This window comes from Macaca fascicularis, chromosome 7, assembly GCF_037993035.2.
Source record: "Macaca fascicularis isolate 582-1 chromosome 7, T2T-MFA8v1.1".
NCBI lineage: Eukaryota > Metazoa > Chordata > Mammalia > Primates > Cercopithecidae > Macaca > Macaca fascicularis.
This window is the reverse complement of record NC_088381.1, coordinates 163373531-163388477: the sequence shown is the minus strand read 5'-3', so window position 1 is coordinate 163388477 and position 14947 is coordinate 163373531. Positions and strand designations below refer to the sequence as shown.

The 14947-nt window shown below is 51.5% G+C and overlaps 1 protein-coding gene across 2 annotated transcripts in view; it reads left to right on the top strand.

The window, feature by feature from the left end:
* The first annotated feature begins 5542 nt into the window (after positions 1 to 5542).
* The window catches only part of CLMN (calmin), a 136180-nt gene continuing 126775 nt past the window's right edge, over positions 5543 to 14947 (top strand). For both annotated transcript variants that reach the window (XM_045396927.3, XM_065549326.2), the window contains exon 1: positions 5543 to 5740. In XM_045396927.3, the coding sequence (XP_045252862.2) occupies positions 5659 to 5740 (82 nt within the window). In that variant the 5' untranslated portion in view covers positions 5543 to 5658. The remainder of the gene's footprint in view (positions 5741 to 14947) is intronic.

The window sequence follows — 14947 nt, the reverse complement described above, 5'->3', positions numbered from 1 at the left end:
GTCTGCAAAAAAAAAAAAAAAAAAAAAATTAGCAAACCTGTCTCTAGGGAAGCAGCCTTTGACTGTTCAAACCTGGGAGAAATGAAGGGTTTTATTTGTGGAAATTGGGGCATCCGGTGCTGTCTACTTAGGGAAGCAGGATTTTTTTAACCACCCACCAACACCTACACACACCCAAAAAATTAATAAAATCTCAGAGACTATATTCATCTTTTACTTATAGGTAATCTCCCAAGTTCAGGGGAAGTTTTTCTTCTGAATGTTGTTCACTCTGAACCATGGAAATGATCTGAATCTTACCGAAGAGCCTCACTGAAACACCTCTTCTCTCTATGCACATCTTTGATCTCACACAGTCCTTCCAGGTAGGGACACTGGGCCCCATTTTACAGACGAGCGCACAGAGGCCAGAAGAAATTAGGAACTTGCCCAAGGTCACACAGCTTGTGAGTAGCCACTTCTGTCTGCTGTCTACTGCGCCACACCCACTATCCTTTTGCCTGAGCCTGGATTCTTTCTCTTTCTCTTTCTTTCTGTTTCTGTTTCTCTTTCTCTTTCTCTTCTCTTCTCTTTTGTCTCTTCTCTTCTCTTTTGAGACAGTCTTCGCTCTGTCGCCAGGCTGGAGTGCAGTGGCGCAATCTCGGCTCACTGCAACCTCTGCCTCCCAGGTTCAAGTGATTCTCCTGCCTCAGCCTCCCAAGTAGCTGGGACTACAGGCGTGACCACATTCAGCTAATTTTTTTATTTTTTGTAGAGACAGGGTTTCACCATGTTGGCCAGGCTGGTCTCCATCTCTTGACCTCGTGATCTGCCCGCCTCAGCCTCCCAAAGTGCTGGGATTACAGGCATGAGCCACCGCACCCGGCCGAGCCTGGATTCTTTCTACGTCTCAGAACTCTCTCTGCTACCAGCCTTTGCATTATATCCCACAGGATTCCTGGAGGTAGGTGGCAATGGGTGAGAAAAGTTTAGCAGGAAAACCTCGGCAGACAGGCTGACGGCCAGCACTCCCAAGACACAGATGAGACCCTGGCTCTCTTGAGGAGCTTGGCACTCAATGAGCATTAGGAGTTACTGCTTGGTGAAGTTTAAATATTTGTTTATTCATGTATGCAACTAACATTTACTGAGCTCCTACTATGTGCTCAGCACAGTACTGGGCTCTGGCGTTGCACAGATGAATTAGACAGGTCTGCTTGCAAGGCATTCTTGAGGAGTGTGCAGTATAGTGGGTGTAACAGACATACAGAAGTCCTAGAAGCAAAAGCGTATGGACAGGGCGTTGCCAAATTCCTCAGCCAGCCGCCAGGTACTGCTGATTCCACTGTCTGAACAGCTAGAGAATCCATCTTCATGACCACCCCCTCTGGCAAAGGCTGCCACTGCCTGACACCCATATCACCAAGGCCAGCAGGGCCACCTGACAGCCTGTTTCACTCCTCTGATCACTTCTCCACACCACAACCAAAGGGACAATCTGATTCCTGTTTAAGTCCTCCAAAGGCTCCTTGATGTCCTTTCCATAAGGGCTAAACTGCAGAGCCAGGCTACACTGTAGAGAGCTGGACTCCCTCCTCACAGGTGGATTCTGGGTCTTGTTCACATTTGGGTGCTAGCACGGGGCCAGACCCTAGGTGACCAATGATTCCAGGGGATCTTTATGATATAGTGCAGCCTGGTGACATCATAATGCAAGCCCCCTGCCCAGGAGATGTTTTTGGTCCATTTGAAGGATAATCATTGGTCAGTCTAGCTAGGATCCACTATAATCACTTAATCGGATTAATTTGAAATTTCTAGAGATTTTTATATGCTGGTGAGCATTCTGATTTGAAGGAGTTAAGACGTTAAAAAAACACAACATAAACATATGACTAATACCACTTGCTAAGCATCAGTCTGGCCCACAGCAGGAACCTTTATGCAGTCATATTTGGGAGAGATGCGGGTAGGCAGTAAGAGCTACAGGACAAAGACTGATTTTGCCTTGTTTTGTGATCTTGGGCGGGTTACTTAGTAGCTTTAAGCCCCACCTAAAACTGATCCCTGCCTCCTTGGCCTCATGAAGTCACTGCAAAGACCAAATGAACACTAGCTAAGGGCTGTCCGGACCCTAAAGGGTTGCGCACATGTGAGGGCTTGAGGCCGTGACCAGAGAAGGCAGCATCCCCCTTGCCAAAGCCCCCAACACACTCCTCTTCTGGAAGTGGCTGGGAGGGTGCACTGGGGCCATCTTCACTGTCCTATTCTTCCTCAAAGTGGGTCTGGGATGAGGAGATGCAAACCTCTACCTGGGTTTCCTGCCAGAATTCATCAGTTCCCATAAGCAGAGGCAGGAAGACCATTTGGCCATCCATCATGAGACAGGTTGCAGGGAATCTGGACCTGTCTGGACCATGTTTTAGAAGCCCTTACATGGGAAGAGATGTTAGACTTAGTGATCTTTAAGGTTCATTTCGGGGATTCTCTACAATTCTCTGACTTCAAGTCCCTTCCCTCAGCAGAAATCAGTTTTAAACAATGACAAGGATTCTAGCAGGATTGGTCAACTTCTATAATCTCCAGTTTCTGGAAACTCCCAGGAAGCCAAGCCTTCAGGCAGAATACTTCTCCTTCCCCCAAAAAAAGTGCAAAAGAAAAAGAGGACTGTTGATTCATGAAATATGCCAAATACCTAATTCCTTCTGAAAGTCACACACCCTTCTGTCCCAGCCAGAACTCCAGATCCAGGAGGCTGTACACACCCAGAGGAAGGGACATATCATAGATTGTTATGTACCTGGTTCCCAAAAGCAGATGCTTTGCCTACTGCACATAAGCAAACTTCTTCTTTATCACCTTTCCAGGAGCGTACTGGGGCCTTGGACATGAAGGTCAATTGTGTTTTCACTTTGGTCCTCTGCTTTCTGGGTTCAGGCCCATAGTGAGAGTCATTCATTCATCCACCCATTTAATGTTGAGACCTCTCCCTGTGCCAGACACAGAGCAGTCCTTGTTTTCATGTACTTCACAATTTATTGGGGAAAACCTTCAAGTAAACATAATTATAGTAACACAATTATGGGGAAACAGAATTGCAGAGTTCATGAAATATTATGTGATTGTACCTAATATTATGGGAATTGTACAAGACAGGCACCCGGCTGGGCCTAGTGGTGTTGAAGTCTCTGAGGTGCACATCATTAGGCAGGAGTAAGCTAGGTAAAGGGGAAGTGCAGGGAGCAGGGGAAGGGCGTTTCAAGGGGGACAGTTGAGCAAAGGTCTGGAAGTGACTGGATGTGGCCAGGACCTGCGGCAGCTCAGCACTGCTGGCTCAAAAAGTGTACAGCCAGGATTGAGGGGCACAGATCAATCACAGATGACTTTTGTGACCCACTGAGGAGCCCAGAGACACTGTAGGAGACAGGGGTGATATTGACACACGAGTTCAATGAATATTCAAGTACCTTTTAGAGGCCAGCCTCATGCTCAATACTGGCTTCTATTGCTTTTTGAAAAACACCTAAAATTCTTTCCACCTTACTGCAAAGCAAAGAAGTTCTTTAGGCTGAAAGTCGTCTCTGAGTTGGTGCTCAGTCAATGGCGATCATAGTCCGTCCCTGCCAGGGAGCTGTTGCTGCCTGGGTAATGTTCCCTAAATGATGTGGCTGTCCATTCCCAAGATCAGTCATCTTTGCATCATGAAAAATGGCCCATCCCCGTAGCTAACATCCACAGGGCACGTCGCTTAAAGACAGATTCCCTGTGACCTGCCTCATGGTGGAGAACAACGCCGATTCTCTTAGCTCTTTGCTTTGTAAAGAAAATGGTTTTCAGCACAACTTCACCCCACAGCAATTATGGAAAATAAATTGAAGTGTAAAAACAGGGAGACGGCTAGCAGATGGGGCAAAATTAGCCTGGCTGCTACTACCATACTGGCTCCACACCACGCAGAAAGAGATCCTGCTCCCTGGAGTGTGAAATGACCACAAGATTAAGAATCAAGGCAGCGGGGAGGAAGTTTCTGCCTGAAGCCCAAGCACCCAGGAGCCCCTGATGGGGCCTCCACTTCTGTCTCCACAGATGCCACCTTCCCCCGCCCAAACTGCTGTCCCAGTGGTGGTTCCTCTCCTCCTTCTGGGCTCAGCTCCAAGGCCAGCCTTTAGAGACCTGTGCTGCTCTCCACCCCCATTCACAGTTCCTTAACCCAAACTGACTTTCTCCTTTCTAGAGTCCACTTTAGAAATCTCCTTCCCTTGTTTAATGGCTACCCGAAGCCCCTGCCCCCATGGGTGACTTCAGGGTAGACTCACCCTCCTTCAGGGCCCTGCCTCAAGGGCACAGGTCTGTCCTTCACGGGGACCTCCATAGCTACTGGGTAATTAGTGAGCAGCGGGGTTTCCCAGATTCATTGCTGTGAACAGAGCAGTGATGCACCTAGGCCCATGTGTTTCAACGCCCAGTGAGCCCTGTCCATTTTTCCCCCCTCTTGGAACACTGAATATTTAAAGCCATTGTCTTTGTGGCCTTAGTTGTCACAGAAGGGGACCAAGCGCTGAGCTGGGAGCAGGGGGCTGGGACTTCCTGCTCCTAAGTAATTCCTCAGCCCTGGGCAAATTCGGTAACTGGAGGGTCTCACTTTTAAGGAGTGTAAACCACATGGTGGGCCCCAAACAAGATAAGATCCTGGAATTCTCTAGAGTTCAACAGTGGAGGTGGGGAAGGAGGGGACCGGAAGGCCTGTCCTGGCATTTTCAGTAATTTCAGTAATTTCCACAGGAAGTTCTGTCCTGGCATTTTCAGTAATTTCAAGTGACCCCAGAGACAGCCACTTGGAGACTCAGTGGCCGGAGACCCCACAGCGTACCCCAGCTCTTAGGAGCTGGCCTGCTTCTTGCTCTTTCCTAGAAGCTGGAGTCACATCACTGGACCGGAAAAGGCTCCTGGTATCTAAACCAACGAAGAAGGCCCTTCCCCCACAGCCCCCCACTTTGGAGACTCCCACAACTTTACCTCTACACTAGTATAACCCCCGACCCAGGCCCTCGACGCTCCCCGTAGGGCTCCTAGGATTCGGGGATGGGTAGGACTCGGGTCCTGGTCCCTCCAAGTGGGGGTTGCCTCTCAAGAGTGGGCAGGGGACACGGAACCCGCGGACGGGGCGTCTTATTCCGGACAGGAGGGAGGGGTTGCCTCCTAGACCAGGTACTGAGAGCCGCGGGCCCACCTCCAGTTGCGTCACCTGGCCCACCGCCTCCTGAGACATCACAATCTGGGGGCCGGGACCCGCCTCATCACCGCCGGTTTGTAACCAAACAATCCAACCAACAAACACCCCGGAAAGAAAAAAAAACAAACTGGCCTGACCCAGCCTCCCGCCCCTGCCCCGCCCCGCCCCGCCCCTCGCCCCTCGCCCCCCGGGGTCCCCGCCCCCGCACGGGGGAGTGAGCGCGAGCCCGGCGCCCCGCACCCGCCGCCCCGCGCTCGCTCGCTGCCAGCCCGCGGCGGGGGCGGCCCCGCCCGCGCCGCCCGCCCCGCCCGCGCCCCGCCCGCGCCCGCCGCGGCTCCAGCTCCGCGGCGCCCTCGCCGGGTGCGTGCCGCTCGCGCGCCCGCCCGCCAGGCTCTCCGCGCCCGCCGCCCGCGCCGCGCTGGCCCGGGCCCTCCTGCCCGCGCTTCATGGCTGCACACGAGTGGGACTGGTTCCAACGCGAGGAGCTCATCGGGCAGATCAGCGACATCCGAGTGCAGAACCTGCAAGGTAACGCAGCCCAGGCTCGCCCCGGGATTGCCCGGCCGGGCGCTCGGGGAGCCCGGGGCGCAGCTCAGACACTTGGCAACTCCCCCGCGCCGCCCCCGCTCGCCGGCCGCTAGTTGTTCCTGTCACTTGCCTTGGGGTGAGTGGCTGGGGTTGGACGCCCGCCCCCAAGCCCCAGGGCGGCCAGCTCCGGCCAGATTTACAGTTGCCCAGGGGGTGGGGCGCCACACGTGTGTGCGTTGAGGGGAGAGGGCTCTCATTTTCATTAGGGGGACGTCACCACCCCCTCCAGCCACCGCTGCGAGTTTGGAGAAGTTTGTACGTGGGCTGTTGGGGGCGGTGGCCCAGGTCAGGGAGGGGAGGAGACAGTGCGACTCTGTGTGTGTGTGTGTGTGTGTGTGTGTGTGTGTGTGTGTGTGTGTGAGAGTTCGCGCACTTCCTAAGTACCTTCGAGGCAAGGGGAATTGAATGGTGGGCGGTGCTTCAGGGGGGTGATTTGGGGAGAGGGTGCCAGGGGTGCGGATCGGATCGGCGGGGTCAGTCAAGCACCCAACTCTAGTGGCCTCTTTGCTTAGGGAGCTGCCTCTCCCCTGCAGGATCAGGACTCCAAATGGGGAGAGGGCAAGATCCCCCCCACCCCCAACTCCGACCCCGCCTGGGCACAGGACTTTGGGACCAAGGCGTCTACCTGGGAGGTAGCTGAGAAGAGGTGAAAAAGAAACTCCAGCGGTGGAGAGCGGCTGGGGGTGGCCGTGCCACACATGAAGTGTGTTTCTCTTTCAAAATAATTTATTCAATGTGGAAACTTAGAAAGCACACAAATATTTGAAGGAAAAAAGTCACCCATAATCTCCCCCCCACAACCTACCCACCCAAAAGAGAGCTGCTATTCATGGAGCTGTATCTCCAGCTTCTTTTTTTTTTTTTCATGTGTGAACTTTGCAGAACTAGACAAAACACCACTTCTGGCCCTTCTTCACCCACATTGACCCGTGCAGGTGAAGTTTCTGTAGCTGCTTCCCCTGCAGGCTTGGGTTTCTAGAGAGTTCAAGATTAGGAGTGGCTAGGAGCTGGGAGGCCTGGGCAGAGAGGCGATGGGGCTGTGGGTGCCCTCCCCCAGCGAGGGCAGCGACTTTGCTGTTGGAGGGCAGGGAGCCCCAGCTGCTGGGGGATGGCCAAGCAGTCAAGTTTAAACATTACACCTGATTAAATGTTTCCTGGGAGCCTAGGTGGATCTGTCCCGTCCCTAGGTTGGGCAAGGACTGTGCTGGCAGAGGTGACCTCAAAAGGAGTGAGGAACCTCCTGGGGTGGACACTGGAAACTGAGTTTGCTCTGTGCCTGTCTGATCTCTTCTGGCTGTGATTTGTGTTAGAGGAGGGGGCTTGGGCTGGGTTGTTGAAAGTGATCTCTTTTGATAATAAGCCAAGTGCCTGGATCCTGTTGCCTGAGAAGAACTGACATCCTCTTTGGGGGTGGGCATTAGTGTCTACTGAGATGCGGTCTTGTTTGGACTGTCAGGGTGTGTGTGTACCTGTCTTTCTTAGGCAATCATTGAGTGTTTAATAAGCACATACTAACCAATGCTTGGTGTAACAAGTTCCTGCATTCCTCTAGGATTAGCTCCTGGTTTAGAGAAGATTGACTGTTGTGAAGAGATGCCCCGCAATATGAGCATTAGGTTACAACCAGAACAGTGGGAGAAGGTTTCACAGACTAGGGACAATTTGAGATGGGTCCTGGAGGTTGGGTAGGAGTTCACTGAGTAGGCTCCTCTCCCTCAGCTCCCAGTGAACTGTCCTCACTTTTAGGCAAATGTCAGTTACAATTTAAGCATCAACAGGCTTTGCCATTAAAAAAATAAACTTTTAAATTTATGTACATGTTTAAATGTGCACTTATTCTTAAGTTCAAGAAAGCTTTATGTTTGGGTACATCTATGTAACAACCACCCAGATCAAGGTGTAGATTTCCAGTAACCTAGATGATGGTTTCATCTTCTTTCCCAGCCAGTAACACTGCTCCTGACCACCAAGGGAACTAGCTTGATCTTCATTACTGAACATTAGTTTTGCCACTAGAACCTGATATACAATTGGATCATACAGTGTGTACTCCGGCATTTTTTTTTTTTTTTTTCAGTATTGTGCTGGTGTTATTCTTCTGTGCTCTCGCCTGTGTCTGGACCTCCTTTTCTTGCTGAGTGCTATTCCATGGTATGGATGCACCACCGCTTGATGATCCATTCACCTGTTGAGGGTCCTTTGGGTTGTGTGCATTTTGGGGCTATTATGAATGAATGAAGCTGTCTGTGTCTTTGGGGGGCATTAGCACTGTAGAGTTACCGTGTCGGACTTTGTGCTTTGCTTAGCATTGCTGAGAAGAGGCTGGGAATGGAGTGGGGGCAGGCATCTGTATTCTCTTGATTTTTCCCTTGGTTAGTCTCTTGACCGAATGCTTAATAGGCGTTTTCTCTCCTTGCTCCTGTGGTACTCAGGAAGTCTCAGCCAAAGGGCCCAGTCCAGAAGGTGCTCCACGCCGAGCTTAGAGCATCTGCCATAACTGGCTGTCGGATGTCAGCTGGCCCCAGATGTGCCTGGATGATTGGCTTTGGGGGCCACCAGCAGGGGCCTTGTTCTTCTGAACTCAGTGCAGGGGATAGTCAAGTTAAGGGGGTCAGGAGGAGTCCAGCCAGAGGGGCTGCCATTGAAACTGTGTGCCTGCTTACAGCACAGGTAGTCGCAGTTGTCGTGGCGATGGAAGGAGGGCTACTGTGGGATCTTATGGATCTGTAATCATAGGGATTGAGAAGGATTCCCGGCCTCCGTCTGCAGGCAGCAGCTGCTGTCAGGGTCAGGCATTCCTGATTCTTTTCAGAAAGCTTTGACTCCCTTGGGGCCCTGGGATGGGGTGATCCTGGGGTCATTAATGAGGGGTAGCCCTGAGGTTACAGCCTCTGGGATATTGCCTTTCAGGGAAGAATAGTTTCATAATAGAGCTGTATCTTTCCATATATCCATATGTTTAAGTTGACTTAGATGTATCTTGGCCTCTGCTCACTTGCTCATCCGAGGCTTTTATCTCTCACGCTGAACAGTGGGATTCTGAAATCCATGCAATATGATTGTGATGTCATAGATCCGCCCCCAAAAAACATTGGAATGAAGATTTCCAGACCTGTCTTTGGAGGTCAGGGTGAGCTGGGCAGAGTGGTGGCCCCTCCCAAGAGGCCTGCCACTCACCTTCCTGTGTCTGAGCAGATGCAGTTCTCATGGATATGTTCACATGCGTAGCTCAAAAAGACCTTTGTCAAGGAGGAGCCCTCTGGCAGAGCATGGACATGTCCCTCTGGGCAGACTGCCTGTGCCACCCTCACAGGGTCCCTTGCAAGGAAACGGGGGTGGTCCAAGCTGTTGACCTTTTTGGAGAGGAGAAGATAGAATTGCAGGATGCTGGCAGCCTCTGCCAGGTGGTCCCCGCTTCCTTGGAGCCATGTGGGAAGGCAGGGACATATTTTCTAGAATTGACGTTAGAGGTGGTGAGTTAATAGGTCTGTGTGTTAATTCCCTGCCTGGCTGTTGGCTACAAGGGCTCCGGTGTCCTTCCAAAGACAAGCTACTCCGGCTGCCCCCTCTCTCTGTTTGCCTGAACCTCGGGGTCCAGCTCAGTATTCCACCAGTTCTGGGGATCACTGTACTGTTGGACAAAAAGGGGTGTCAGGCCAGGATTTAAAGAAGACTCCATTCATGTGGGAAGCCTCCACCACCCGAGAAACCCACAGCCCTTCTCTGAGCAGTTTAGCACATGTGTGTCGAGCACGTAGCATCTTGCAGACATTGGGGAATGAAAGCTGGTTCTAGTCTTTGCCTCTCAGGAGCGTGAAACCGTCCTGGGCACCCAGCCAGACTGGAGCATGAATTTTCTGATTCTAGCAGTGCAGAGGTCAGTTCTGCTTTGGGCCATCCGCTGTCGTTCTGGTACTTTTGGGGTTTGATGCTGTAATTCTTGACCTGGACTTCGAAGGCCAAGCAGAAACTTGACTGCGTAGGTTCTGGGTTGCACAGTGCAGAAGGGAGAGAAATTATTGGAATCCCCTCAAGGCAGGCTCAGAGGCAGGGCAGGGCCCGCGTTTTCAGAAGGATCAGCCCCGGCCCGTGTGGCCCACTTTCTCCTTTTGTTCCACTGGCTCAGGCCCAGGCGCAGGTGTTCCTCATGCGAGCTTGGACTCCGCAGTGACTGACTTCTTTACTGCTTTCCACCCACCACCTGGCCTCTCCAGCATGTTGTTGCTGAAGCCACCAGTAGGTTTTGTGACCTACAGCAGAGCTTCCCAACCCCGTGAGCTAAGGGCAACACAGCTCTTTGGTCCACCCCAGGACAAACAGTGTCATGGTCCCATGTCACCATGAGAAAAAGGCTGGGTTGCACTGGCTTACAGGATGAAGTCCAAGCCCCTTGACCTGCTGTTCAAGGTCACCTGTGGCCTGGCTCAGGATGCCACGCCAACCTTCTCTCCCATAACTCCCCAGCACTTCCTGCCCCCACAGCCTGCCCCTCCAGTTCCTTATCGCCCCATCTTTACCTCCCTATCTCTAGACCTTCCTTTCACACAGCAGTGGAGCATGCAGCGGTCGGATGGGATGCCGCCGTGGTCACTGTTATCCAGCAGCCAGAGAAGGGATGGAGCCAAGTGGGGACTGTTCCCGTTCCCACCTCCGCCAGCTCTTAGAGGGCACAGCAAGTGCACTGAAGGTTTCTATATAAAAACTCAAAGAAAACCAAATGCACAGGTTTCCTGTCAAGGAACTGCCTGCCAGGGCACTACCCCTGGGGCTGTGTGCTTGGTTCTAAGGGATGAATCATCATGTAGAAAGTGTCTTTCTGGCCGTGGCTGGGGTCAGGCCACGGGCTTTGAGTTCATTCCTGATTACAGGCAAAAGGCCGTGTTCTAGTGCCGGCTCCATCCCTATCTCATGGTGTGGATTTTTCCCGAGGGGCCTTTCCAGGTGGAGCATTGTGCAGCTGGGGAAGCCACAGCCAAGACTCAGAGGCTGAAGGCCTGAGCCCGGGTCCTGGCTTTGTCGCGAACTTGTTGTGAGATTCTGGAAAATCTCTCTCCCTTGCTGTTCCTTAGTTTCCTCATTTGCAAAATGAGAGGGTTGGTTTATCTGGGGCTCAAATCTACCCCTGGGAAGGTGGTCAAGGAGTGGCAGGCCTGGGCAGGTGCCCACCTAAAGCCATCTGCATTCCATCCCCTGGCATGCATGAGTGATGGCTGGTGTGTGACTCTGGGCTCTGCTAAGCAGTGCTGGCTGCATCCTAGATTCTTTTCACTGTGGAGTGCTGGAGATTCACTTCCACCAAGTGTCCCAGGTAGAAAATGCTGCATTTCATAAGCTTTGCTATACAAGTACACATGGTAAATGATGTCCATTCTTGGCTTGTCCTTGGCTGTCAAGCTGAAGTTACCTAGGGAGGTTTAGTGGCCAGCCGGCAATCAGGACAAACAAGGGGCTCCGGACTCCACCCATGCATGTTTGTACCAAGGAACAAGAGTGTTCAGGGGCCAGGTCAAACAGAAGCCCATCTCGCAAATGGCTTTTCAGCAGGGAGAGAGAAGCCCTCAGTCCAGTTGGCAGGAGACCGAGGAAGAGGTTTCGCCACTGAATCACGTGTCAGCAGCCACGACTTTGCATCAGAGCAGTCCAGAGCTGCCTGCTGGCCCTGCAGCCTCGTGAGAGAGGCGGCTGTCTTACCAGATCGACAGCTCTGGGGAAGCAACCATTTGCCCAAGAGGCCCAGATTTCATCAACTGCCCTCCCTGACCTGTGGAACACTCTGGCATTTAATTTTTCACTGGAATAGCTGAGGCTCTGGACAAAGTCCCTCTGCCCAACAAGCCATAGATCACATCTGCCCTATGTCTGAGGGGAAGAGAGAAAAATAAAGTAATTGTCTTTTCTGTGATTGAACCATTAAAAGTGAACTCCCCATTCCCATGGAAACCTTTTTGTAAATTTTTTTTTTCTTTCCCCGTGCCTCTTTTTTTTTTTTGTTTAAACAGTGGTAGATTGCGTTAGTCACAGAAGGAATTAGAGGCAGCATCAGAAATCATAAGTGCAGCATCAAAAAACCTTGAACTTTTTCTTTCTTTCTAGGTCTTCTTTTCCTACTTTCTTTCTTTTTTTTTTTTTTTTTAATTTATTTATTATTATTATACTTTAAGTTGTAGGGTACATGTGCATAACATGCAGGTTTGTTACATATGTATACTTGTGCCATGTTGCTGTGCTGCACCCATCAACTCGTCATTTACATCAGGTATAACTCCCAATGCAATCCCTCCCCCCTCCCCCCTCCCCATGATAGGCCCTGGTGTGTGATGTTCCCCTTCCTGAGTCCGAGTGATCTCATTGTTCAGTTCCCACCTATGAGTGAGAACATGCGGTGTTTGGTTTTCTGTTCTTGTGATAGTTTGCTAAGAATGATGGATTCCAGCTGCATCCAAGTCCCTACAAAGGACTCAAACTCATCCTTTTTTATGGCTGCATAGTATTCCATGGTGTATATGTGCCACATTTTCTTAATCCAATCTGTCACTGATGGACATTTGGGTTGATTCCAAGTCTTTAGGGATTTGCAAATCATGGCCCACAGGCCAAATCTGGCCCGCAGCCTCTTTTTGTGAATAAAGTTTTATTGGCACATAGCCACACCCATTTATTTGCATATTGCCTATGGCTGCTTTTGCAGGACAAGGGAACAGCTGAGTAGTTGAGGCAAAGAAGTACCCACAAAACCAAAACTATGTATCATCCAGCCCAGTGTAGAAAAAGAGGAAGATAGAAATGGAGAAAGTGTTAGTAAAATGCTCTCAGCAAAAGAAAAGGGGTATGTGTATGTGTGTTTTTTATTTTTATTTTTATTTTTGAGACAGAGTTTTACTCTTGTCACCCAGGCTGGAGTGCAATGGCACGATCTTGACTCACTGCAACCTCCGCCTCTTGGGTTCAAGCAATTCTTCTGCTTCAGCATCTTGAGTAGCTGGGATTACAGGCATGCGCCACCATGCCCGGCTAATTTTTGTATTATTAGTAGAGACAGGGTTTCACCATGTCGGCCAGGCTGGTCTCGAACTCCTGACCTCAGGTGATCCACCTGCCTCGGCCTCCCAAAGTACTGGGATTACAGGTGTGTCACTGCACCAGGCCGTGTATGTGTATTTTGTGTGTGTATCTGTGTGTGTGTGTGTCAGAGATGTTTTTGCTTAAGTCAGCGGCTCTGCCTTGTAACAGCAGCCCAGGATGAAAACCATCAAGATGCCCCCACATCCCAGAACTCAGGCGTTGTCTTGGAACCGCGGCCACGTGCCTCCCACACTTGCCCGGTCATTGTTATCCCACGTGTGATTCTATCCAGAAGAAAACCCCAACATCTGTGGTACAAGGGATCACTCTTCTTTCCAGCAGCAAGATGTGAATATAGTGGCCTAGGAGGCTGGAATCAGGTTGGTGGGGTGAGGCCAGAGTAGGAAAGGTGTCCTTGTCAGCAAGTATCAGGCTGCTATGCAGAATACGGCAATCTGGAAGACTTCCTGTAGGAAGTTAGGAACTGTATTTTCTAAACCTAGACCCAGGGCACGTGATCTGGTGATGACAGCAGGGAATGCTTGTTGTATGTGTGACAGCCCAACCTTCTCCAAAGGGTGCCTTTCTGCCTGGGGTACATTTTGAACCTGCTTTAGAAATGGGCTTACCCACTCAAAGCCTGGTCCTTTGATCAAATAACAGTTGTCGAGTCCTCCTGAAATTCTGGGAGCTTGGGATGGAGGGATGGGTGAATGGGACACGCTAGGAGTTCTCAGTACAGAGAGGACAGGGGTGTGGTGAGGTTGAGATCAGCGTGTAGGAACTGTGGGGTCCTGCAGGAGTGTAGGGTGGAGAGGGAGGCCCAGTCCAGCCTTGAGGGGGATATTTGCACAGCTGGACGGCCCTGTAGGTTTCTCTGTAAGTTTGGTGGAGAACAGGATAGTGGCAACAGGCCTGAGCTGAGAGTGTATAGACCAGGGCTCTGGTCACGGGGCTGCCACCACCTGACCACAGAACCCCGGGGAGGCTTCCTGACAGAAGGCAGGAGAGTGGGACTCAGGGGAAGGAAGAGGCCCGCGTGAGTCACAGACTGTCTACCCAGGAGGCCAGAGAACGTGGTGATGTCATGTCACAGTGGTTGCCTGTATGTTCTGTATCCCCGGGATGAAGAAGGTGGCAGAAGATGGGGCACAGAGGAGAATATGTCCCATAAACCCACTGGGTAGGGGAGCTTGTTTTGGGGGGTCATGGGGTCAGGGAGAGTCCCAGCAAGCTCCTCAGCGGGACGGAAGCCAGGGTTGGGTCAGGGAATGCAGGATGGTGCGTCCCAGATGGGCCCATGCAGTTGACCTTCACCTTTTATTTCTGTTCCTCTTTTTATTTGGTTCCCTTGTGTTCTACTGCTTCTTGGAGATTGTGGTCCAGTGTCCCCAAAGCACAGAAAAAGCAAGGAGGATTTGGGAAATTTACAGAAGCCCTGGGGTCATTAGGATTTGGGGAATTTACAGAAGCCCTGGGGTCATTTTGGTGTTGACCAGAACTACTTTCAGCTCCTGCAGAGCTGCAGACCTCCGGTTCTAACTGCAAGGACCCCAGGGCTCCGATGGTGGAGGCACGCCCCACCCCTGCTTCCCTCTCCTAGGGGGTTCTCCATGCAGCCAGGAGCCTTTGCGGTATTTATATCCCTCTCCTTTTTAAAACTATTTTTAATCCTCTATGGTATGACATACTTAAAAGCAGTGTTCTGAGCCCTTCCAGCTGAGAACTGGGGCGGCAGGTGGGGAGGGGGCTCGGAGGTGACCTGCCAATCTGGTGGTGGAGGAACCTGAACCTTCAGATAGCACTGTTCACGTGCCCCTTCCCTTGCCTGCCGTGTCCCATCACTCCTGGCCCTGAATATCTGTCACACTTGGGCCTTCCCATGTTTGCCTCCTTTGCACACATTCTCCTTGTTAATTGCCACGACCACTGTCTACCCTACCTCCAGTGCCCCTGTCCTGCTCCGGCCCTGCAACCTGAAGACATTTCTCGCACCCGGTCCATCTCTCCACCAGGGCTCTTTGCCCTTGGGCAGAAGCACTGCTCTGTGCCCTGCCCCCATCTCTCCTGGCCTTCCTTGAAGGA